General features: G+C 37.4%; 1 protein-coding gene across 4 annotated transcripts in view; it reads left to right on the forward strand.

The window, feature by feature from the left end:
- The window catches only part of MBTPS2 (membrane bound transcription factor peptidase, site 2), a 103,025-nt gene that overhangs the window by 28,655 nt on the left and 49,715 nt on the right, over positions 1–24,655 (forward strand). For 3 of the 4 annotated variants that reach the window (XR_003966483.1, XR_003966484.1, XR_003966485.1), the window contains exons 8-11: positions 5,514–5,608; positions 5,972–6,167; positions 8,558–8,633; positions 9,922–10,521. Coding sequence is in view for 1 of the 4 variants with exons in the window: in XM_030304651.2 (XP_030160511.1) it covers positions 5,514–5,608; positions 5,972–6,167; positions 8,558–8,633; positions 9,922–10,144 (590 nt within the window). In the remaining 3 variants the exon portion in view is untranslated. Of the gene's footprint in view, positions 1–5,513; positions 5,609–5,971; positions 6,168–8,557; positions 8,634–9,921; positions 12,827–24,655 lie in introns of those variants that run through there. The other variant, XM_030304651.2, reaches the window with a different exon arrangement.

Raw genomic sequence — 24,655 nt, forward strand, 5'->3', positions numbered from 1 at the left:
AATACAAAGTGGGCAATAATCCGAAAGTGATTCATATTCATTTTGGAGTGGACTTTAGTATACATAATTAAAATTCTAGAAATTTACACCACTGCAAAAACAATAAAGCCACCTTGGAAAAAAGATCTGACCCTGGAAGTGCATGTAAGCTGTCCCAACCAATTGTTTCTGGCCACTTACCTCTCATAGGTGTATTATCAAGTTGTTTAAGATATAATTAAGCAGACTGGATGTTCTCCTTAAGATATTAACAAGTAGATTTTTGTCAGATTTTTTAACGTTTTATTTTTTGAGAGACAGAGACAGAGTGTGAGTTGGGGGGGACAGAGAGCGGGGAGACACAGAATCCGAAGCAGGCTCCAGGCTCTGAGCAATTTCTGTCAAATTAGAAAAAAATGTGGTTAATCTATGATATGAAATTGTTTAGACCTGCTTTTCTTCTGTTAATCCTTTCCTTTTTGATTTTTAAACATTAACTCACTAAACTACAAATGTCACCGACAGAGGTAAGGCTGGTTAAATTCCACCTCTTCCCCTGGTACATGGGGCCAGCCTAAGGAGCTTGTCCCATACACTCCTTGGAGATTGAATGGCCTTTCCAGGAAGCCCCAAAAAAGGACACTGGGTCAGGACTTGGAGCCCATTGCACCTGAAATAGATCTCTGATCTCATTCTGGGTCAGAACAGAAAACAAAACTTTACCCCCATTCATAGTCAAGCCTCTACTTTTACAATTGCTGGGTGTCCATATGCCACTTTGTGATTTGAGTGGAATTGAAAGTTACAGGAAAGAACTAGTCTGGGTCTGTATTTGGGACTATTTTCCTAACAAGTAGCTTGCATCCTCTTTCTTTAGTTTGAGAGGAATCCTTCATTTCATATACACATAAAGCTAAATTCCTTTTTTCTTTCCTGAAAGCATTATCTCGAATAAGAAAGACTGTACTCAACAAGTCCAGCATTTGAACTAGGTTTCCAGGAGCATGAGATTGAAAACTAAAAGCAACTGCTCCCTAAAAAGAAGCTTTGAGCTCAGACTCAGCCATCCCCATTGAACAGCCTGTATTCCTATTCAGAGGAGGCGAGGGTATATCCCTGTAACTGCCTGGCAACAGGAATATTGTATTCCTGTCTTATGTATCTATACATATGTATCTATAACTGAAGTGAGAAGAGACCCTTCCCCACCTAGTTTAAGATAATAAAAGGAAACTTCCAGGAATCCTTTCCATGTATTTTGAGTACTCAGATTGTTTTTATGCCTAATCTTCTCTACTGTTTGGGGAAGAGTATCTGTTTTTTCATTGTGAACATCAAGTTATGATCCAAAGGTTTTTTGCTATCCTAAATTGAAGAGAGAATGTGTGTATATGTGTGTGTGTTTATAATTTTTTTTAACTACTTATTAGGTGATGCTGGTATAAATTCTATAGAACTAAGAACAAATAAAGAGGAGGGGCGCCTGGGTTGCTCAGTTGGTTTAGCATCAGACTTTGGCTCAGGTCATGATCTCGTGGTTAGTGAGTTCAAGCCCCGCGTCAGGCTCTGTACTGGCAGCTTGGAGCCTGGAGCCTGCTTCTGATTCTGTGTCTCCCTCGCTATCTGCCCCTCCCCAACTTGTGTTCTGTCTCTCTCTGTCTCTTAAAAATATAAAAAAAAAATTTTTTTAAAGAATAAATAAATAGGCTTGCCTCCCTGTGTTGGAGCTCTAACTACATTTATATATTTAATAAGCTAGGATAAGAAAATTATTCATTTCATTTTAGTAATAGAGAAAGTAGTGGGGACTGTGAACTATACATTGAAAAAGGTTCCAGTCTTTTTCTAAAACTAACCTCAGGGCGCCTCAGCAGCTCATTAGACGTCTGACTCTTGATTTTAGCTCAGGTCATGATCTTGTGATTCCTTAGATTGAGGCCCATGTCAGGCTCTGCACTGACAGCACAGTGCCTGCTTGGGATTCTCTGTCTTTCTCTCTCTCTCTGCCCCTCCCCTGCTTATGTGCACGTGCGCACTCTCTCCCTCTCTCGCTCTCTCAAAATAAATAAACATTTTTTAAATAAATAAAAAAATGAAATTAACCTCTGGTGGGCGCCTGGCTGGCTCAACTGGAGCATGTGACTCTTGATCTCAGGGTTGTAAGTTCAAACCCCACATTGGGTGCAGAGATTACTTTTAAAAAATTAACCTCTGTTCTAGACTATGCTTTGGAGGCTGAACTATTTCTACAACTATCTTAGGACCCATCTTAGGGTTCATTCAGGATATGCAGGTTCTCCCTATGGTAGAATTATGAAACTGATCTGTTCTTGAATTACCTAATTGTCTCCCAGACTGAGATTTAAGGGAGAAGTCTAATATTTCAGAGTTAAATTCAACCTACAAATGCCTCTGGGACCTTTCAATGCAATCTTGAGTGCTTCTTTGAAAGTAGAATTGGATTGGCCTGTCATGCTTAGTAAAAAAGTACATACGCTAATATGAGAATTGTCTGTGGCATCCCCATTTATAGGTTAAGAATCGAGTTACAGAAATTGACTTAGCAACTTGTCCTTTAATGTGACCCAGTAGAAAATGTTCTAAAATAAAGTTTTTTTAAACATAGAACTTTTTTTTAATTGATAAACAGAGAAATATCAAATTTACCTCTCAAATGACCACAAAATATGTAACTCTTTATTGGAAAATTCTGTTTGTCGGGAGATATTTACACTTGTGAGGATGGCCACAGCCATGGATTTATGTTTTAGTTAGAGTAATCATCATAGGAAGAAGCCATAACATAAAGGTTGCAAATTGGTGGTAGCCCAGAGACCAAATCCAGCCTTGGCAAATGTATTTGGTCTGGCTTATGTGGTATTTTTTTATATTAATTAGATGCCAATATGTAAAATTGAAGAGGTTTCACATGAAAGTCCAGATTTCAGATTTCTCTTAGAATAAAATCAACAGTCCGTGGAATCAAGCCCCCAAGTTAAGTGCCTGGCTGCTAATCCCATAAAGCAGGGTATACGTTTTCTAATTCATCGCAGTCCCTCTACTCCCTGTTTTTTTCCCCACACACTATCTACTTCATTTATTTGAAACCTGCTTGGCCTGTTTTGGCATTTGTGTTTCAGTACATGCTGCATCAATAGTGATATCAAATTCTTGACTTTATATTCTGTATTGTATATATTCCTCCAAGAAAAGTTAGTGATCAAGTATCAGATGTAAATTTTCTAGATTTCTAATACAAAGGAAAGTGGCACAGAATGTCATATATGTATTCAATGTATACTGAGTTATCTACCTTATGTAAGATTGAGAAACTTTTTTCTCAAGGAGCTCACAGTCCAGTCAAAGACACAGAGCATTTGATAGGGATTAAGGAGTGTACCTGTGATGAGCACCGGGTGATGCATAGAAGTGTTGAATCATGATATTGTATACCTAAAAGTAATATTATACTATATGTTAACTAACTGGAATTTAAATTAAAAAAAAAAAAGCAGACCATGCCCACGTTATTACAGTACAAGGTTAATTGCAGTACGAGGTTAATTGTAGGTAATGACAGGAATTGGTGGGAATTGTGGGAGTTGGTGGTGGTCAGTCTTCACTGGGAAGATGAGAGCAGGTTTCATAGCATCACCCCTTGAGTTGGGCCTCAACAATGAGTCTAATTTCAGGAGGCCAAAATGGAAATAAACCTTGGCACCAGAACCTAGAAAGCAGTTAGGGAACTGCTAGTAATTTGGTTCAGCAAGATAATGGTATGAGATAAGATGAGAAAAAAAGCAGCAATCTTTCAGTTTTAGGCTATGGAATTTAGACGTTATTTGGGAGTAGTGCAGTCCTTGGAAAGTTTTGATCAGAGGAGTTACATTCTCATTGTTTTACTCAGGAAGATGAATCTGAAGCATTTGGTATGTAGGAAAGGCTTGCGTATGCTAATAGGTGGTAAGCAAACAAGACTTCTTATGATTCTTCAAATGGGTCAGGTGAGAAGTTAGAGCCTGCACTCAAATGCAAATATATAGGAGAAAAATAATGAGGAGGTAAAAATTGGTGGGACTTGGCAACTGATCAGAGACAATCCTGAAACTGTAGCCTGGATTGGTAAAAAAAAAAAAAAAAAAAAAAAAAAAAAAAAAATCCTAAACAACTTTGTACTTTATACTTTACTATTAAGGGTGACCGATTATTGATTACAGACACAGGTTTATCTGTACCATTTGCTACTCACAGTTTGCCTTCATATTTCAAATACAAATCCTCATTTAAAATTTAAATACCTATTCAATTATAAGAAAACAGAGAAAGAAAAAAGAAAACAAAACTGCCCACACAGCCAAGCAATGCAGAAGAGAAACTGATTTATCAGTTAGTTTGTTTCACCTGTTTTGTTCTTCATTTTATGTAGACCAAGGAGAGAGAGCCACAGTGGCTGGGGGGGATCCACTCTAACCAATACAACATGTCTCCCTCAAATAACCTAGTTTGAAAAAAAAAAAAACTGTTTGAAAACCAAACAACGACTGATGACTAAAATACAAAATCTTTGTACAATCATATTGCATATCAACTAACATTTTCCTGCCAGTGCTCTTGAAGACACACTTGTAATAGAAAAGCTTTTTGTGGTACTAGAAAACGTACTTTTTTTGGTAGTTCTCTGGTAACTTTGCTCTTCAATCTGTCTTCCTTAGCACATCTATGGTAGCATACATATAAGATTCTAAGTTTAATTGGTCCCTGCTACACATCAGTTTATGCTTTACAGGTTTGATATGCTGAGTGCAGGAAACCTTCCAAAATAAACACATGGAATCATTTTTATTCCACCTATATCAGTGATTTAGTTTTCTTATTCTGCCCCAGATACAAGTGAGGGAGTACACCAAAAACCTTTGAAAAATAAATGAATAATGAGAATAAACAGTTACCCTGTTTGCATTGTCTTCCAAAAGTGGTAACTGGATTATTGGTATGCAGGCAAATATGTGCACATCTCTGGGGTCAGATTGGGCTGCCCTGATTTTATGAGGAAAGCCGTAAGGTAAGCAAGGAGGCAGGATAGATATTTGATCTAATGGGGATGTCTTTAGAGATGGGAGTCTTTTAGGCATCCTCTTGCCCACTCTGCTGAACTCAAGTAATACTGGATCAGTAGTAGCATTAGGACAGCTAATAGTGGCTCATTAAATATTTGTGCTTGACTAGCTGGAGTTACTGCAAAACTTACTGAGACCCTGGAACTCTAGCTTTATTAATAGGTAAGTTTATAGGAAGACAGAAATCTACGGTAAGTGCTGCTTCTTGATTTCAAACTGGACAAGTCTTTTTGTAATATCGTGTCTCTTTTTGTAACATAAAATCACTGCAGTGAGTAGCCTGTCAGACTGAACTAGGAATCATACAATTGTTTCCAAATTCATATGCATTTTACTTACTCTTTTTGTCTTGAAAGCAAAATTTTCATTACAAATGTACTTCTATATAACAGATTCTAATTCACTATTTCTCTTTAGCATACAAACGGCTAGATGGTTCGACTGAATGTTGTAACAATCACAGCCTCACAGATGTGTGCTTTTCCTACAGAAATAACTTTAATAAGCGTTTGGTGAGTTGTCCCTGAAGCAATCTTGCTTGTCTGATATAATTTTTATAAAATAAGCATATAGAACTAAAATGTAATCTATGAACACTTTTCCCTTTTGTTTCATATCATTTTATTAAAATTTCTATATTTCACTTGCCACATTTCATCTGAGAATCTTTAAAAATTTATAGGTATAATATCTTATTTGGCCGAAGTAGAATACTTGAATCTAATTTATAGTAGGTGCACATAAATGGCATTTCTTTTAAATGAACTTTGTTCCTAATATGCTCTGTAACATGAAAGGTACTGAGCACTGGAACTTGCTGTTTTTCTTGTTAGTAAATTATTTTGGGTATTGACTAATTAATATTTTACTCATAGCATACATGCCTACCCGCCCGGAAAGCAGTTGAAGCCACACAAGTTTGTAGAACCAATAAAGATTGTAAAAAAAGTTCAAGTTCCAGTTTCTGTATAATACCTTCTTTGGAAACTCATACTCGCTTAATAAAAGTGAAACATCCTCCTCAAATTGATATGTTGTATGTAGGCCATCCACTGCATCTTCATTACACAGGTGGGTACTTATTATGGTAGACCCTCAGAAAATCATTAAGATGTCATATATTCTTCATGGTAGAAACTCAGTACAAATCCTTGGGTTAATTTTATTTATTATAAATTTGACTACTTTTTAAGTCTTCTTAACTTGTTCTTCAGTATTGTATGAAATTTAGGCATTAGGAAAATAATCTGAATTTTATGAAACAAGGTATAACTGAATCCCATGTCTGCCTATGGAGAGTGACTTATTTTCTTCACTACCATTTATGTCCAAGTCACATAGATGATCTCTCAGATGTTCTCTGAGAGTTTGTTAAACCTACCCAAGTTCCCAAAACAGTGGCAAGAGCAACATACCCCAAAGAATGCCAGGAATTAATTATAGTGGTAAGACTATAATTTATGCATAACACATGAATTTTATATTAATATAATTTTCATGTTTTTTTATGTTTATTTTTTATTTTTGAGAGAGAGCGAGTTGGGGGGGGGGGGGGAGCAGAGAGAGAGGGAGACAGAGAATCCCAAGCAGGCTTCCCATTGTCAGCATAGAGCCCCACATGGGGCCCAAACTCACAAACCATGAGATCATGACTGTAGCCATGATAAAGAGTAGGATGCCCAACCACTTGAGCCTCCCAGGTGCCCTAATGTTTATGTATTTTTGAGAGAGAGTGAGAGACAGAGAGGGAGAAAGAGAGAGAGAGAGAGAGAAAGTACACATGCAAGCTGGAGAGGGGCAGAGAGAGAAGGAGACAGAGGATCCAAAGCAGGCTCCGTGCTGTCAGTGCAGAGCCCAATGTGGGGCTCAAACTCATGAACCATGAGATCATGACCTGAGCCAAAGTCATATGCTTAACTGACTGAGGTACCCAGGTGCCCTTGAATATAATTTTCAGAACTGGGCTGGCATAATTGTTTTAACAGAGGCTACATTATTGGGACTAAATAGATAGCTTCTTCATATTGCTGAAGATCATATAGTCTAATTTTGTTGTACAAGATTTTTTTTAAGTTCCTTTTTTTATAATGGTTTTGTGGAAATATAATTCACATGCCATATATTTGAGCCTTTTAAAGCATACAATTGAAGGTTTTTTAATATGTTCAGAGTTGTGCAACCATTACCACAATCTAGTTCTAGAATATCTTCATCACCCCAAAAAGAAACAGTGTATTCACTATCAGTCACTTCTCATTTCTCCCCACCCCCAGTCCTTGGCAACCACTAATCTACTTTCTGTTTCTATAAGTTTGCCTAGTCTGCACATTTCATATAAGTAGGATATTTTGTGACTGACTTCTTTTCACTTAGCGTAATGTCTCCAAGGTTCATCCATGTTGTAGCATGTCTCAGTAGGTCATTCCTTTTTATGGCAAAATAATATTCTGTTTAATGGACATATCACATTTTCTTTATTCATTCATCAGTTGATGGGCATGGGGGTTTTATATTACTCTTTAAAGGGCTGTCTCATTGTTTCATAGTCATAGCCTGTAACCTGGGTCATTCTTCTTCTTTATCAGTTTGACACTAAGTGACTCTAGAATGCAAATATTATTTTTTTTTAATGTTTTATTTCTTTTTGAGAGAGAGAGACAGAGTAGGAGCAGGGTAGAGGCGGTCAGAGAGGGGACATAGAATCGGAAGCAGGTTCCAGGCTCTGAGCTGTCAGCACAGAGCCCGACGTGGGGCTCAAACCCATGTGCCGTGAGATCATGACCTGAGCCGAAGTCAGACGCTCAACCGACTGAGCCACCCAGGCACCCCTAGAATGCAAATATTAAATATATCCTCAACAAATGGAAAGGAAGTTCCCTTTTAGAATAATTCAGAACTATGTACTATGTAATTCAGAAATATGTACTATATGTTCTACCTAATTACAGAGAAGTTTGTAAATGTTTTGAGCAAAAACAGGATTACAGAATGCACAGAGTGGAAGAGACCAAAAATTTCCCCTAGTCATAATCCTTGTTTTAGTAATGATTTAGTAAGAGAAAACCAAGACCAGAAAGAAGTTAAGTGGCATAATAGAGTAAATGTGATTTTCAGGTTATGCCTCTTTGAAGGATAAGGACTCTTCATAAATTCTGCCATAGTTTTTAAGTCAGTCTCTTTATTTGGTAGTCATGCTTGGTATATAGTCAGTTTTATATTATTCTTACCTCCAAATATAAGTACATACTGAGATATGAATTTCTGTATTCCACTATATTTATTAGATGTTCTAGAATAATTGTTTTTATATGTGGGGCATATAGGCTGCCTGCTTATGTTTGGGAAGAGCTTTCTCAACCAGTTTAATAGACTAGCCCAATTGTTGACCACATGGAAAAATTTATAATGCTGTTGCTTCTCTATATGAACAATATTCATTATTCCTTGTTTTTCTTTTTCAGTGAGCATCACCAGTTTTATCCCACGCTTCAACTTTCTAAGCATAGATCTGCCTGTGGTTGTGGAGACATTTGTCAAGTATCCTTTCTGGTGTAAAGAATGTTTTTAAAAGGTGTTACTTGGAACGTGATTAGGCTTACCTTGAATAGAGCATGCATAGACCTTACAGGTGTCCATTGATTGCTAACAACTGAAAAAGAGACTTTAAAGTTGAAAAAGATCAGATTGTATATAGGAAGGAAGAAGTCAGAGGAAAGAGATTGCTCACGGAAGGAGAAAAGTTAAGATATGGAAGGGAGGGAACCCAGAATAAAATTTGAGAGTTGAATTTACAGATCTAAGACCTTTTTTAGTAAGTTTATAAAGAATGAAAGCTCAAAATGCCAGTGAGGTGATGAACTCTGCCCCTTGTGAACCTGTTACCTTGGACTAAGTGGAAGAATGCATAAGGGAGATCAAACTGGTTTCCACTACTAAAATAGCAATTCAGAGGACAAAATCTCACGTGTTCTTTAGCATATTATGTTGGAATATAAAACTTGACATTTTCTAAAATTTGTTATTATGAAGAATTTGAACACTTTGGAAGGGTTCTTTATTTTTGTCATTGTTTTTTCTTTTTTACCTTCTAGATTTTATTACTAAAAATGGATTTTTTTAAATTCCAGTATAGTAAACGTACGATATATCAGTTTCAGGTGCACAATACATATTTTTGTCACTTTTAAATCATTTTCATTTCCTTCCTCAATGATTTGCGAAAACATGAAAGGGAAAACAAATGAACAGTTAGTAAAAAATATGTACAATCAAGATAGTACCTTGTAGATTGCAGCTTTGTCTCAGAGATTTATGACATATATAAGCTTTTAGATGGCAGTAAAATACAGTTATATTTGTGTTACAGTTAATATTTATACTACTTATAGTGTACACTAGTTATAGATAATAGTAAAATAGAGTTGAAGGGGCCAAAATCCTTATGTTCCCTAAGATAAGGTAATACTTTGTAGGGATCAAAAAGTAATTTTCCTTTATTGCTAATTGCTTCCACATTCCTTTCTCTTGTTGTGTCATTAAAGTCTTACAAAGACTCAGTCTTCCTTGGAGTTTGTTATAGATTGTCTTAGTTTACAAATGGTTGGCCCTTATTTTTCTAGCCAAGATTTTTGAGCTTTGAAATAATATGAATAATTTATTTTAAATGGTAGAGATCTAGGAAGGAATGTCCTATACTTGTGGGCAGAGATTTAAAGAAAGCAGCTATAATCTCAAATCCAGCCCTAGTAAAACATTCTCTTCTGACTACCAGAAATGTGGTTTCTTCTCAGACCTCACAGTTGGATCCTTAACTGATTTTACCCAGGTACCTGATTTCCCTCTCAGGAGCTCTGGCTATTGTTAATGCAGTGCCCTGCTTTGCTTTGGATGGTCAGTGGATTTTAAACTCTTTCCTAGATGCCACCCTTACCTCAGTGATTGGAGACAATGATGTCAAAGATCTGATAGGATTTTTCATCTTGCTTGGTGGCAGTGTACTTTTGGCTGCCAACGTGACCCTGGGACTCTGGATGGTTACAGCACGGTAATATTTGCATTCATCTGGCAGAATGATCCTTGGTATGAAATATAAAGTGTTTCCTTAAAATTACATTTTAACTAACAACTTTAAGCTCCTCATGTATCAGAATATCCAAACTCTGGGATGGAGGATAAACAGAAGAAATGAAAGGCATAGTCTCTGACTACATTCTGATTTTAAAGATTGAACTTAACAAATTTCAGATGCTTGTGGAACAATTTCTAAACAAGTGAAAATTCATGTTAAACCATTTTGTGCAACTCCGGATCATGTTGCAGTAGTGTAAAGGAGAACAGAATTAGGTGGAATTAACTGGGGCAAACTTTTTGAAAAAACATCATGAATCCAGATTTGAAGAAGACCAGAATCTGGCCAAGTGGAAGGGTGAGCATTTTCTTGGCCTGTATCTCTTGTCCTTTGTCTTGTTTGAAAAGAATTTTAAGATTTAATGGTGTATTATTTTGTACTCTGACAACTGAGGTCTGATTGCAGTTAATAAAATTCTATAAAAGTATCTGCTGACATGAAAGGAGAAATTTTTGTCAAATGATGCCAAATAAGTGGAAAAAGTAGGAAGTAGGGCCTACAATACCATGATGCATGTTTTGCCCCACAGGAATTGTCTCTTTGATGTGTCCCCATGCCCTCATAAAGCAGCACTAGCCTTAACATTTAGAGTGAGCTGAAAGAGGTGTCTTTCACTTGCAGCCTGTGAGCTGAGGAAGTTAAAGTTGAACCTCAGAACTGAGCCTGGTCTTCTAACAGATCACAAGACAGATCTGCTACAGTCCTGGTTACCATTCTCTACAAAGCTTTGAAGCTCGAAACCCTTCCAGGGTAGACATTTTCTCTTGTGCTGCTGGGGTTATCTGGGGCCTAGGTCCTGGGTTCCTGTCTTCAAGAAGCACCTACCTTAAGCTCTCAACCATACTTTGTCCTCACCAGCAGCTTCCATGTTTCTCTATATTAAGTAATTAAATGCCCAGGCCTTGCTTTCCATCTTTCCTCTAAGCTACCTCTATGGGTCCACAGAAGACTTGGTAGTACAGTGAGAATGGCTACACGGGAGTACAGATGTGGACTTGCCAGAGGCTGGGAACTGACTCTTGAGCCCAAAAGTGCCCTGAGTAGTTCAAGGTCTTTTGCACTGGAGATGCAGCCCTGGAAGATCCAGAAAGTCAACAGGCCACTGTGAAGCTATTGGTCTTCTAAGTGTATGAGCATGCAATTCTTTGATGAAAAATAAGTGCTTCTCTCATGCACTCAAGAACATTAACACCCATGTACCCAACTTCTTCACTAAGTGAGATATTCCATGGTGTTCACCTTTTTCCCATCATTGAGTTGCTCTTCAGGCACTAAAACTTTTTAATCATTTTTAAGAAACTCTTTAGACTGTATTACAAGTTTGCCTGCCTTCTTAAATAGAAATTATATATGGAGTATGTTAAGATGTTATTAATGACTTGAGGTCATCAGTTATTACCGCTATTAAAACCGTACACATTATTCGTTTATCCCAGAAAAAAAAAAAAACTTTTGTTGTGTTCTTCGGTAGATAGTCCTTTGGGATCAAAGACTGTTAGCAGAGTGAGCTCAGACCTGTTTAGGTAGTAGAGCCTGGGAAATGCCATGAAATACTTGTATAATTAATTTGATTACATAAACTAAGCAATTTACTAATCAACATGTTGTATATGTGCAGGTCAGTTTTTTGAAACTGAGAAAAAAATCTTAATAGAGGAAATCCTACCCCTTAACTTCTTTCTCTGGGGAAAAAAAAAACTAATTTTCTTGTAGAATTTGAACATCGTGGTCTGTTGCTCTCTAGGGTCAGGATTTGGGAACCACCCTTATTAGGATATTGAGCAGATCCATCGCATTTGTATAGAAATGACCTTATCATGCAAGCAAGGAAATGTTATCTGTGTCCAGCTTGACTGTGGGCACTTCTGGAGTAAGGACCATGTCATACTCATCTTTGCATCCCTGGGACAGTGCATGAGACATCATAAATACTTAATAAATGTGGTTGAATGGATGATGAATAGTGTTATTTATGGATTAGAAAAGCATGTTTCTATTTAAGCTACAAATAGTATTATTGAATACTGTATATATATGTTAACATAAAAAATAACTTGGAAGGTCTTTGTGTCCTATAAAGATATTATCATCTTTATGAAAATAATCCATTTTGATTTCTGTAGAGCAATTAGAAAAATGAATTATTTTAAGGATTTGAAGAAAATGTTCTTTCTGTGTTGTCACGTTGTTCAACAGTAAAACTTTATTTTCAGTGTTCCTACTCTACATTGTTTACATTTTCAAGAGGTTTTTTTTAATCCCCTATAATCTGTATACAAGGTATATATTTTTTCATCTCAGTTTGAAAAGACATGCAGTTAAACTTGACATTTTGATAATCGCCCTTATAGGTCATGGTCATCTATTCTAACAGCAAATTTCAAACAAGCACTTCATGGATACATGGCTCTCAGTCATCAGTTTGTCCTATGGTATTTATTGAACATCCACATACTAATTAATGGTGCACAGGTATTTTTTCCTACAGATCTTGCGACTGTGCTGTAATTCATTCTTAGTATTTAACTTGAAGATACCATGGTTCCTGGCATTTGATGTTTAGCAATAAAAGAATAAATGTGTACCAGCATTGTATGTTTTACCATCATCTATGTGTTGTCTTTTTTCAAAAACTTCTATTCTTTTCTGTCAAAATTGTTCCCTTTACATTACAGTATGATCTTTGTTGTTCTTAAATTCTTGATTCTAAAAGCAGCCTTCAGTTTTCACTCAAGCAACCTGTATATGAAAGTTGTTGCAGGCCACAGAAAGAAGGCTTTTTTTTTTTTTACATTTATTTATTTTTGAGAGACAGAGCACAAGTGGGGAGGGGCAGAGAGAGAAGGAGACAGAATCTGAAGCAGGCTCCAGGCTCCGAGCTGTCAGCACAGAGCGCGACACAGGGCTTGAACTCACAAACCGTGAGATCTTGACCTGAGCCGAAGTTGGACGCTCAACCAACTGAGCCACTCAGGCACCCCAAGAAAGCTTTTTTAAATGAGATTCCTGTGCTCTCTCTATTGTTTTGGAAATGGCCTGTTTATGGGTGAAGAAAGAGGACTATCATGTTTCCTTTCAATAGTGTCTGACAGAAGTCTTCTCTAAGTTAGTGTATGTTTCTTAGGAATTCGTGGAAAAGTATTTCAACTCTGACATTTGATTGATCTTGACCTTTTGCTCTAGTACTTCCTCCCTTGTCCACAGAGCCAGGCTCTCCCACCCCCTTTCTCTCTCTCTCTCCCTGTCTCCCCTTTCCCTCTTTCCCTCCTCTCTCTCTCTCTCTCTCTAACTGCCCCCTCACACACATGCACGTGTTCTCTTTCGAGATTACTTAAAGGCCAAATACAATAGGATGGAAATTTAGCCCAACTCTTGATTGGCTAGCCTCATTCCACTCCTTTTTGCCTCTGATTTCATTCTATTATAATTAAGAGCCACAAGACTAGATGACTGATTATCTAAACCACTTTTTTTAGCAGCTTGAGATACAATGAAATACCATAAAATTCACCTGTTTAATGTGTACAATTCACTGTAAACTATTTTTCTTTTAATGACTACTCAAACAATAGGATACATATGCTTTAGTGTAATCTAACATTTTAAGCAAATGAACATGTGATACAAGACTGAGAAGAAAGAAAATGTTTCATTTATTTCACAGCTTTTTGAACTCTGAAGTGGTTTTCAGTACTGGAAGTAAAGTTGAGTCACAAATTATTTTTAAGGTAAAGCATGTAGAGGGGTACCTGGCTGGCTTAGTCAGTGGAGGATGTAACTCTTGATCTCGGGGTTGTGGGTCATGAGGTCAAGCCCCACGTTGGGTGCAGAGATTACTTAAAAATAAAAACTTTAAAAAAGAAAAAAAGGTAAAGCATGTGGATATATTTTCTTTGAGACAATAAGCCATTTTAATCAGTGTTTTTGCAAGCTACTTTTGCTGTTTAGGCCATGATAATTTGAATAATCCATTGTATATTTTATCAGGCTATGGCAAATGAATTCAATGAAAGGAAAGCCTCTATTTCAAAACCTAATGCCACAATAGATTGTACTCAGGGTGGAGGTAGGAAAAAAATGGCTAAAGGAAGTTGCAATTCTAATTACCAAGCAGGTTATATTGTCTAATTTAGTTTTCCATTGAAAAGAGAGAAAAACATCCGTATATCATAGTTTTATTTAGCTAAAGATTGATGGATATTCAATAGTTGTCCATTCTTATTAACTGACCATTTCTCACAGTTTTCTACTGACATGCTCCTGACACCTGAGAGGAGGGAGAACACAGAAAGGTCTAAGAGCAGAACCCTGTAACTGTCTGTCTATCCTACAAAATTGAAGTCTTGCTTTATCTTACATTTATGTAAATTTTACACTGCATTCATCAGTATCATAAAGCCAGTTCTCTTAAAGACGTGAAGCTCTAAACTGCAAAATAATTAGATGCTAAGAATATTAAGATTTTTTTCATGTCTAAAACACATTGGTAGAAAGTAGTTTATAATAGCTGGTCTGTAGACTAGTGACAGTCTATGATGGTGTTTTTATCTGTTTGTAGTGAAAGGAGAAAAATTATGTTGTATCTAATCACAAAATAAGGAAAATGTTCTTGTGTTGTTAGAAAGTGCCTGCTGCCCTTTATCAAAGAGCTTTCCTTTATTCAGATTATGGAAACACATACTTAAGTTCACTTAGCACTTCTAGATTGCTCTGCAGAATGTCTCTCTAGAACTGACATTCATCAGCAGGGCATGAGGATTCCATGTTTCCCCATGCCCTTTCCTCCACCTGAATTGTCTGACTTTCATGTTCTCACAAATGTGTTGGGTGCAAAATGGCACCCACTTAATTTTAATTTGCATTTCTCATATTAATAAAGTTGCACATCCATATACTTGTTTAGCCATTTAGATTTTTCATTTTGCCAATTGCTTCTTGATATCCTTTGCCTAGTTTTCCATTGAGTTTACTAAATTTTTGTTGCTGATCCATAAGAATTTTTTGTATATTCTAGATTAGGGGGTCAACAAACTGCAGCCTGCAAGCCAAATCCTGCTTACCACCTATGTTATAAATAAAGTTTTCTTAGAACACAACCACATTCGTTCATGTTTATATTGTATATGGCTGCTTTCATGCTACAACAGCAGAGTTGAGCAGTTGCAACAAAGACCATATCACCCAGAAATCCTAAAATATTTACTGTCTAACTGTTTACAGAACAACCCATGTTCTAGATATCATCTCTTGGCCATGTTAGATGTTGCAAATAATTTTTCCCAGTCTGTCAGCCACCTGTAAATTTTATTTATTAGGTTTTGTTGTTGAACAAGTATCTTTAGTTTGATATAGTCAAATACATTAATTTTTTGATTCATTATCTGTGTTTTGTGGGTATTACTGAAAAAGTGCTGTCCTTCCCAAAGTCACAGTAATATTCTATACAGTTTCTTCTATTTGCTTTAGAGTTATACTTTCACAATGAGATCTTTGATTTCTAGAATATATAGTGTGGGGTACCTGGGTGGCTCAGTTGGTTGGGTGACTGACTTCGGCTCAGGCCATGATCTCGCAGTTTGTGAGTTCGAGCCCCGTGTCGGGCTCTGTGCTGATTGCTCAGAGCCTGGAGCCTGCTTCGGATTCTACCTCTCTCTACCCCTCCCCTGCTCACGCTCTGTGTCTCTCTGTCTCTCAATAATAAATAAATGTTAAAAAAAAATTTTAGAATATATGGTGTGAGGTAGGAAATCCAGGTTTACTTTTCTATGTAGCATGAACTATTTTATAAAATAGCTGTTAACAGTATTTTCTATAAGATTGTTAAAGAAGTTTACATGAAGTTCTTAATATGGTACCTGGCATGCTCAAGATATTACGTACTTAAATTACTTATTTTCAGAATGCAGAATTATGACATAAATTTGCCCTCATATCCCCATCCATACTGGTGTTCGATCCTGCCTCCTTCTGGTATGCCTTCTTGGCTTCCACTGCCTTCAGGCTAGCTCTGGTTGTCCAGAGTGTCTTCCAAGACTTGACCCTTTTTAATATTTCTTCCTCCAATCAAAATAAACCAAAACTCATCATATTTAAGATGTTGGCTAAAGATTTTGCTCACTGAAACTATTCAAAATAACCTGCGTTTGTGGGTATGTTCATTGATAGTAACTTAGGCATTTAAATCTGATCTTACCCAAACAATATCTTAACTGAGAAGGAGGCACTGTGACAAGCCATTATGAGAGAATTTGAGGTAGAATGGACTTTGAGGACTACATCAGACAATAGAAAACTACCCCCTGCATAGTTTGGGATATTGCATTTCAGAATAAGCTGTTTTTTTAATGTTCATTTTGTTTTGCATTAATTAGTTAGAAAAGAGGCTAAACTTTCTTTTTTAATGTGTGTTGTTTTGTAGATTTTTCTTATCCACATCCTTTGTCCGTATTTTCCTGCAATGATCATCACCTTCTTATTACTTCTCATTACTACAGACTCATATTTGTTCTGAGGCTTTGCAAACATATTTGACCATACCTCAGCTTCTTTTCCAGGTTCCTGACTTTAATACTTTATTCCTATTTATTGTTTTCTTCCCTTTCAATTTGTTTCCATCCTTTAATGGTGTCTAACTTTTTTCCTAGGCCGTATGTATCACCAGAAATCTACAACGGGAGGTAGCACTTTGCAATTTACAGATTGTCCATGTCTCCACTCCAGGGCACCCCCTTTTCTGTTATGGAAATACCTGGGGGAAACAAGTTGGTAATCGGGAGTTTGCTTGGAGAGTATAGAATTGGAGCAGGAGAGAGCTAATGTGATTTCCTTGGCCTTTATAGAAAAATAATTTTCTTACTAAAAAAAGAAAGGGGGGGTGCACCTGGGTGGCTCAGTCAGTTAAGCATCCGACTTCAGCTCAGGTCATAATCTCATGCTCTGTGAGTTCAAGCCCCTCATTGGGCTCTGTACTGACAGCTCAGAGCCTGGAGCCTGCTTCCGATTCTGTGTCTCCCCGTCTCTCTGCCCCTCCCCCATTCATGCTCTGTCTCTCTCTGTCTCAAAAATAAATAAAAACATTAAAAAAAATTTTTTTAATAAAAATAAAAAAATTAAATAATAAAGAAAGGGGCACCTGGGTGGCTCAGTCGTTTGAGCATCTGACTATGGCTTAGGTCGTGATCTCACGGTTCATGGGTTTGAGCCCTATGTTGGAGTTGATGCTGACAGTGCAGAGCCTGCTTCAGATTCTCTGTGTCCCTCCCTCTCTCTCTGCCCCTCCCCAGCTTGCATTCTCTAAGATTAAAAAAAAAAGATACACATTTATTATATAAAACATGTTAAATGAAAGTAAATTGTAATTGAAAAAATAGGATTATATTATACATTAACTGGCAAACTGCTTTTTAAACTTGATGTAAGCATTTTTCAATGTTATTAATATTCTAGTGTCATTGAAATGGATATATAATATTGCAGCATTGACTATGCCGTAATTTTCTCTTTTCTTTTTTTTTTTTTTTTAAAGTAAGGTCTACACCCAACCTGGAGCTTGAACTCACAACCCTGAGATAAAGAGTCACATGCTATACCAACTGAGCCAGCCAGGAACCCCTGAATGTGCCATAATTAACCGACCCCTATTATTTCCAATGTTGCAATGTTATAAACAAAGCTGTGAGGAATATCCTTATAACTAAATCTTTTGGCATATCCAAGATTTTTTGGGTAATTATAGAAACTCTTAAGAAAATCTTAAAGGAAAAATTACTGTCTTTCAAATGTGAACATTTTATATATACATACTGCCTTGTTGCATTTACATTTTTTCCTCTTGGATATGTGAAAATGGCATCTCATTTTAATTTGCATTTCTTTGATTAGAAAAAAGGTTGAACATTTTAAAATGTATTTATTGGTCATTGTATTGTTTTTGTTTGTCCCCATCTTTTGCCCATTTTTCATGGAAGTGATTATTGTCTTACTGCTTTTCATCATAAGCTCCATTCTACTATTTGATTTCTTACATGTGAATAAATTAAAACCTCATTTAATGGGGCGCCTGGGTGGCTCAGTCAGTTAAGCTTCTGACTTTGGCTCAGGTCGTGATCTCGCAGTTTGTGAGTTTGAGCCCCGCGTCAGGCTCCACGCTGACAGTGTGGAGCCTGCTTGAAGTTCTCTCTCTCCCTCTCTCTCTGCTCCTCCACTACTTGCATGCTCGCTCTCTCTCTCTCTCTCAAAATTAATTAATTAATTGATTAAAAACCTCATTTAAGGGGTGCCTGGGTAGCTTAGTCAGTTGAGAATCTGACTATGGCTCAGGTCATGATCTCATGGTTCATGAGTTCGAGCCTTACATCAGGCTCTGTGCTGACAGCTTGGAGCCTGGAGCCTGCTTCCAATTCTGTCTCCTTCTCTCTCTGCCCCTTCCCTGCTCATGCTCTGTCTCTATCTCTCAAAAATAAATAAACATTAAAAAATTAAAAAAAAAAAAAGAAAAACAACCTCATTTAAGTCTAATGCTAATGTTTATTTTTATGTTTTTATATATCATGATCTCTCAAGCTTTGCCTTATATTTTCCACCTTTGGTGAAATGTTTTCAAATGCTTCTAAAGATTTTATAAATATTCACAAATATTTTATGATAGTTTTATGATTTTGGTTTTTCAAACATTGTCATCTTTAATTTACATGCACTCTGTCTTGATGTTGGTGCCGAATAGGGATAGAACCTTGTGTTTTGTTATCCCCAAATGTTTAGCCAGTCATCCATCTCAAAGGAGATTTTTTTCTTTTTAATGTTTTGTTTATTTTTGAGACAGCACGAGTCGGGAGGAGGCAGAGACAGAGAGGGACAGAGAATCTGAAGCGGGCTCCACGCTGACAGCAGCAAGCCCAATGTGGGGCTTGAACCCATGAACCAAACCACGAGATCATGACCTGAGCCGAAATCGGAGGCTCAACCCACTGAGCCCCCCAGGTGCCCCTCAAAGGAGATGGTTAGTCTTAAGAGATTTTTTTTTTTTTTTAGAGAGAACGAGCAGGAGACAGGCAGAGGGAGAGAGAGAGAGAATCCAAAGCAGGCTCCAAGCTCAATGCAGAGCCCGATGTGGTGCTCAAACTCAAGAGCCATGAGATCATGGCCTGAGCTGAAGTCAGATGCTTTACCGACTGAGCCACCCAGGTGCCCCAGGCAATCTTAAGAGATATTTCATGCCAAGAGGAAGAGACATAAATTTATATCCTTTGGAGAGAAAAGATACAATAAGTGAAATTATCTCTCACTTGATAAATCATTCTTATGTGTATAGGATGCAACTATTATTTACTTTTTCAATTTAGTCATACAGGGAATTGAGAATATATCTCATACTTTAGTTGAAAAGAGTCCTTAAAACATTTTTTCCCCTAAGGTGTTTTTATTTTTTTTGAAATAGTGTTTCTCATTCCTAAGCAGTATAGATTAGCATCTGGAGATTATCCTTAATATATATCATTATCTAAAGATAATCAACTTCTTAATCAACTTCTTAATGAAAATACCTTTTTGCTTCTTGGATGTTCAAGTTTAAAATTTTCTCTCTGTAGGTTATTTAATATTAGTCTTTAAAGGCTAAAAAAGCTACCTTTGGAATAGACATCCTGATTTTAAAGTAAGTATCTTATCTTCATCTGTTTTAATTATATAATGATTAAGTTTGGAACACTGCATTAATCATAATTTAAAATCATGAAGATAAGAGGTAATGAGGATACTATGAATTTGTATTTTGTTTCTTGTAAAATTTAAACAAGTGTGCTTTTTTCCACATTTAAAATGTTTTTCTTCTGAGATCACTGTAGTTGGTTTTTAAATTTGCTAGATCTTAGAATATGACTCTTGTAAATATGCTACTCTAAGAGATCCTTATTGAATTAGAAAGTTTCCATTTTTCTTGATTATCCCCATTCTGTAGTCACTAGAACTGGTACATATATTCTTTCATTCATTTAAGAAATATTTATTGCTCACTTACTGTGTTCTTGGCACTATTCTGGGCTCTGGGGATACAGCAATAAACAAGACAATTTTTCTTTTTTGTATTTTGTAAGGAAAAATACCATTTGTTTTTAAAATAAATATAGGGACGCCTGGGTGGCTCAGTCGGTTAAGCGTCCGACTTCGGCTCAGGTCATGATCTCACAATTTGTGAGTTCGAGCCCCGCATCATGCTCTGTGCTGACAGCTCACAGCTTGGAGCCTGCTTCAGATTCTGTGTCTCCCTCTCTCCCTGCTCCTCCCCCTCTCACACTCTGTCCCTGTCTCTCTCTTTCAAAAATAAATTAACATTAAAATAATAAAACAATAAATATAAAATATATGCTAATCACTACTAAGTGTTTCAGGCATGGGGTAGCAAGAGATTAAGCTAAGAAAGTTATCAGAAGCCAAGTCTTAGAAATATGTTATGGACTTTAGCCTAATTGCAAATGGGGAGTCATTGAAAGTTTCAAGCAAGAGAGGGCCATAATCAGATTTGCATTTCAGTGGATCACCTTGACGGAGGATAAAGCATAGATTGGTGGGAGGCAAGTCTGGTGGCAATGAAATTGGTTAGGAGACTATTTTCGTCATTTAGGCAAGTGCTGATAATCCTGGCAGTAGAGGTTTGAAAAAGAGAAAAGGACAATCTCAAAAATAGGATCCACTGTATTTGATCGTTTCGTGTAGTTTAGGTTCAGGAAGGAGTCAAGAAGACTTCAGGTTTCTGGCTTGGACAATTAAATGATGGCAGTGCCATTAACAGCCAGGGAACAGCAGAAAAGGAGCAGTTCACTTTGGAACTTTTGAGTTTGACTGCCTGGGAGAACTTCAAGTGGATTCTTGGATACTGTCAGGAACTCAGTAGAAATTAGTTGGAGACACCATGTTTGAGCTGATGCACTCCAAATATGTAATCCAACCTATGGGAATGGATAGTCTGGGGAGAAGATAGAAGAATGAAAAGGAAAAAGAAGGTATGCTGGAATAGAGCTCTCAGGAACACCGGCATTTAGGTTTAAAAAGGTACAAGGAAGAGGAAAAAATGAGCTTTAGAAAATTAGGAAGAAAACCACAAATGAGAGTTTGGTATTAGAGAAACAAAAGGGAAGAGAATATATCAAGAACATGTCAATAATATGAGATGTTACTGAGAGAGGCTGCCAAATGTCCTTGGGCTTTAGCAGGAGTTTATAGGCAATCTTGAGAGAGCAGCCCCAGTGCATCAGGGAAAGCTGAGCCAGGTTGTAGTGGGTGGAGGAATGGTGGGGGTGGGAGTGGGGGGTGGGGGGTGGGGGAAGTGGCTGCAGGGAGAGACTGCAAATGCAGAAAATGCAGTCAAGAAGTTTCATTTGGAAGGCGTGGGAAGAAAGCTCATGGGACTCGGTGAAGGATGTAGAGGAAAGCATCGTTGTCATTGTTTTAGCAGTGGGAAAATCATTGGTATGTTTTTGGTGCTGATGGGAAGAACCCATCAGGAGATGGCATCTAGAGCACAAGTATAGTAGTAAGTAGTCTTTAGCAAGAGGGATGCCCTTTCTAAGAGGGGGAAAGAGGAAACACAGATGCAGATACAGTTATCTTGAATCCTAAGTGTGTAGAACAGTGCATGGAAGAGAGTAGACACTCCAAAAATCTTTGTGGAGTAAGATGGAGTCCTCACATAGCTGCAAGGAACAGTGGGGCCAACCTCACTTCTAGGTAAGACATACTGGCAGAGGCACTTGAACAGGTAGGTACAGAGTGCTCAGCTCTGGGATAATAGCATTGAATTTCCTGATTTGAGAATGTTCTGTGTTTACCTAAGTTCTCAGGAAACACAGGGCTGAAGTATAGAATTTGAAAGGGTCCAGAATAAGGCACTGTGGCCTAAAAAATGATTTTGAGCTGAAGGCATTTGAGTTCCTAAAATGCCTTACCTGCCTAAAAGCAAAGCTTCCCAAAGGAATTCAATTGTCATCAGCCTCCTTCTCAGAAGTACCCCTAATCTTCTCAAGCAGACATTGACACAAAACTATCACATCTTCCACCAGTTCTTCTGAGGGCCTATTCATCTCTCCAAAAAGTCATTTGTTTTCTCATAAGTGCCCTTCCTTGTCCTTCTAAGAAGTCATTTATTCTGCCAGAAGTGACCCTCTGTCCATACTCATCCCCTATTTGATGGCAGATAAGCCCCACATTCTAACTACCTTGAATCGCAATTCTTTGTGAACTCCTGTGCGCATGTGTAAATCTCTTTTTTCTCTTGCTCATCTGTCTTTTGTCAGTTTCATTTGCAGGCATCAAATCATTAACCTTAGAAGGTAGGAGGAGGGGTGCCTGGGTGGCTCAGTCAGTTAAGCATCAACCTCTTGAGGTTCAGCATCAATCTCTTGGTTTCTGCTCAGGTCACAATCATGGTTCTTGAGTTTGAGCCCCGCCCTGGGCTCTGTGCTGACAGTGCGAAGCCAGCTTGGGATTCCCTTTCTCTCCCCCTTGCACATTCTCTCTTTCAAAATAGATACACAAACATTTTTTAAAAGGGGGTAGAAGGAAAAGTTTTTTTTCTCTCTGATAAAGTGGCATGATGTTTTAAACTTCCTCTCAGATGGTTCACAGAGATAGCAAAGCCAGTATGGCAAAATATTGGGAATTGTTGAATCTGGATAAAGGGCATGAGGGAGTAATTTGTACTCTTTTTTTTTCCTTTGTACTCTTCCTGAAACTTGCTTGAAATTGTTTCAAAATAAAAAAAATTATTTTAAAAAAGAAGCAGCTTCTGCATTTATTATCATCTCTACTTTTTCATTTTCTATTTTATTCTATTTCCAATTTCAACACTTTTTATTTTCCAACTTAACTATGAATGGGAATAAGGAACTTGAGAGAGAGAGCTGCTTTTTGGGTTCAGGCAAATTATATCTCTATGTCTCAATTTCTTTTTTGAGAATAATACCTTCAAAACTATGCTATGTTAACTGAAATAATCACACAGCAATCACACAGTAAATGTTGTTCCTTCCCTTTCCAGGACCAATTCAAATCACAATGCCCTTATGAAACCTTCCCTCATCACCTCCATGACAAAACTTACTTTGTATTGCACCATACATTTAACTAAGTGGCTTTTTCATACATTACATCTTTCAGTTCTCCCAATAACCTTACAATCATTTTCTTTGTCTTATAGATTAAAGACATTTAATGGCGTTAAATGACTTGGCTAGGGTCAGTCAGTCAGTAAAAATGCAAGGGTGAGAACCAGGTTCTTTTCGTCCTAACTCTTGCGTTCTTTGTTTTACCTAATTTGACATTTTTCTTCAAGTGTTTTTTTTTAATTATAGTAAAATATACCATAATTTACATGACATAAAATTTGCCATTTTAACCATTTTAATTGTACAGCATTAAGTACATTCATATTGTCATGCACATTATCAGTACTGTTCATCTCCAGAACTCTTCATCTTGCGGAACTGAAACTCCATCCCCATTAAGCAGTAATGCCCATTCCCCCCTGTGCCCCAGCCCCTGCAAACCATCATTTTACTTTGTGTCTCTAGGAGTTTGACTATTCTAGGTACCTCATATAAGTGGAATCATATTTGTCCTTTTGTGACTGTCTTATTTAACTTAGGCTAATGTCCTCAAGGTTTATCTATATTGTAGCCTATGTTCTTCCCAAGTTTTATAAAAATCTGTGCTCCTGGCATTCACCTGTGACTTAATGTGCCCTATTTCATTTCCCAGTTTATAAACTCCTTGAGGACTGTAACTCTGCTTACTCTTGGCATGGCCACCTTCATAGTGCCTAGTTCATAACAGTAGTCACTGAGCTCTCTTGACTGGACGGCTACCGGCCATTCTAAAGTAGAAAGTGATCCTCCTCTTATATTGTCCATCCCAATTTCATGCCTCCTCTCAGCTGCTGGAGACAAGGAAATGGATGAGCATAATTGTTCTATTATTGCAGTGGAAGGCCAGATATAACACCAGAAGTTTCCCTGGGTAGGAAGGATGGCAGAAACATGAGTTTTTGTCATGTACAGTTAGCTCCCTGCTCACTGTAAAAATCATATATGCAATATTCTTTCAAAGAGGAAGGGGGTGGGATGCCTGGGTGGCTCAGTCCGTTAAGCATCCAACTTCGGCTCAGGTCATGATCTCACGGTTTGTGAGTTTGAGCCCTGCATCAGGCTCTGTGCTGCCAGCTCAGAGCCTGGACCCTGCTTCAGATTCTGTGTCTCCCTCTCTCTCTGCCCCTCCTCCACTCGCGCTCTGCCTCTTTCTATCTCTCAAAAATAAATAATGTTTAAAAAAAAGATTTAAAAAATAAAAGTAAAAAAGAAAGAAATCTTTTAGTATTATGATGTAAGTGAGAGTTTCGTAATGTTTTTTTCCTCCCCTGAGAAAAATAAAAGTGACTCATCAC

This window comes from Lynx canadensis, chromosome X, assembly GCF_007474595.2.
Source record: "Lynx canadensis isolate LIC74 chromosome X, mLynCan4.pri.v2, whole genome shotgun sequence".
Taxonomy (NCBI): Eukaryota; Metazoa; Chordata; class Mammalia; order Carnivora; family Felidae; genus Lynx; species Lynx canadensis.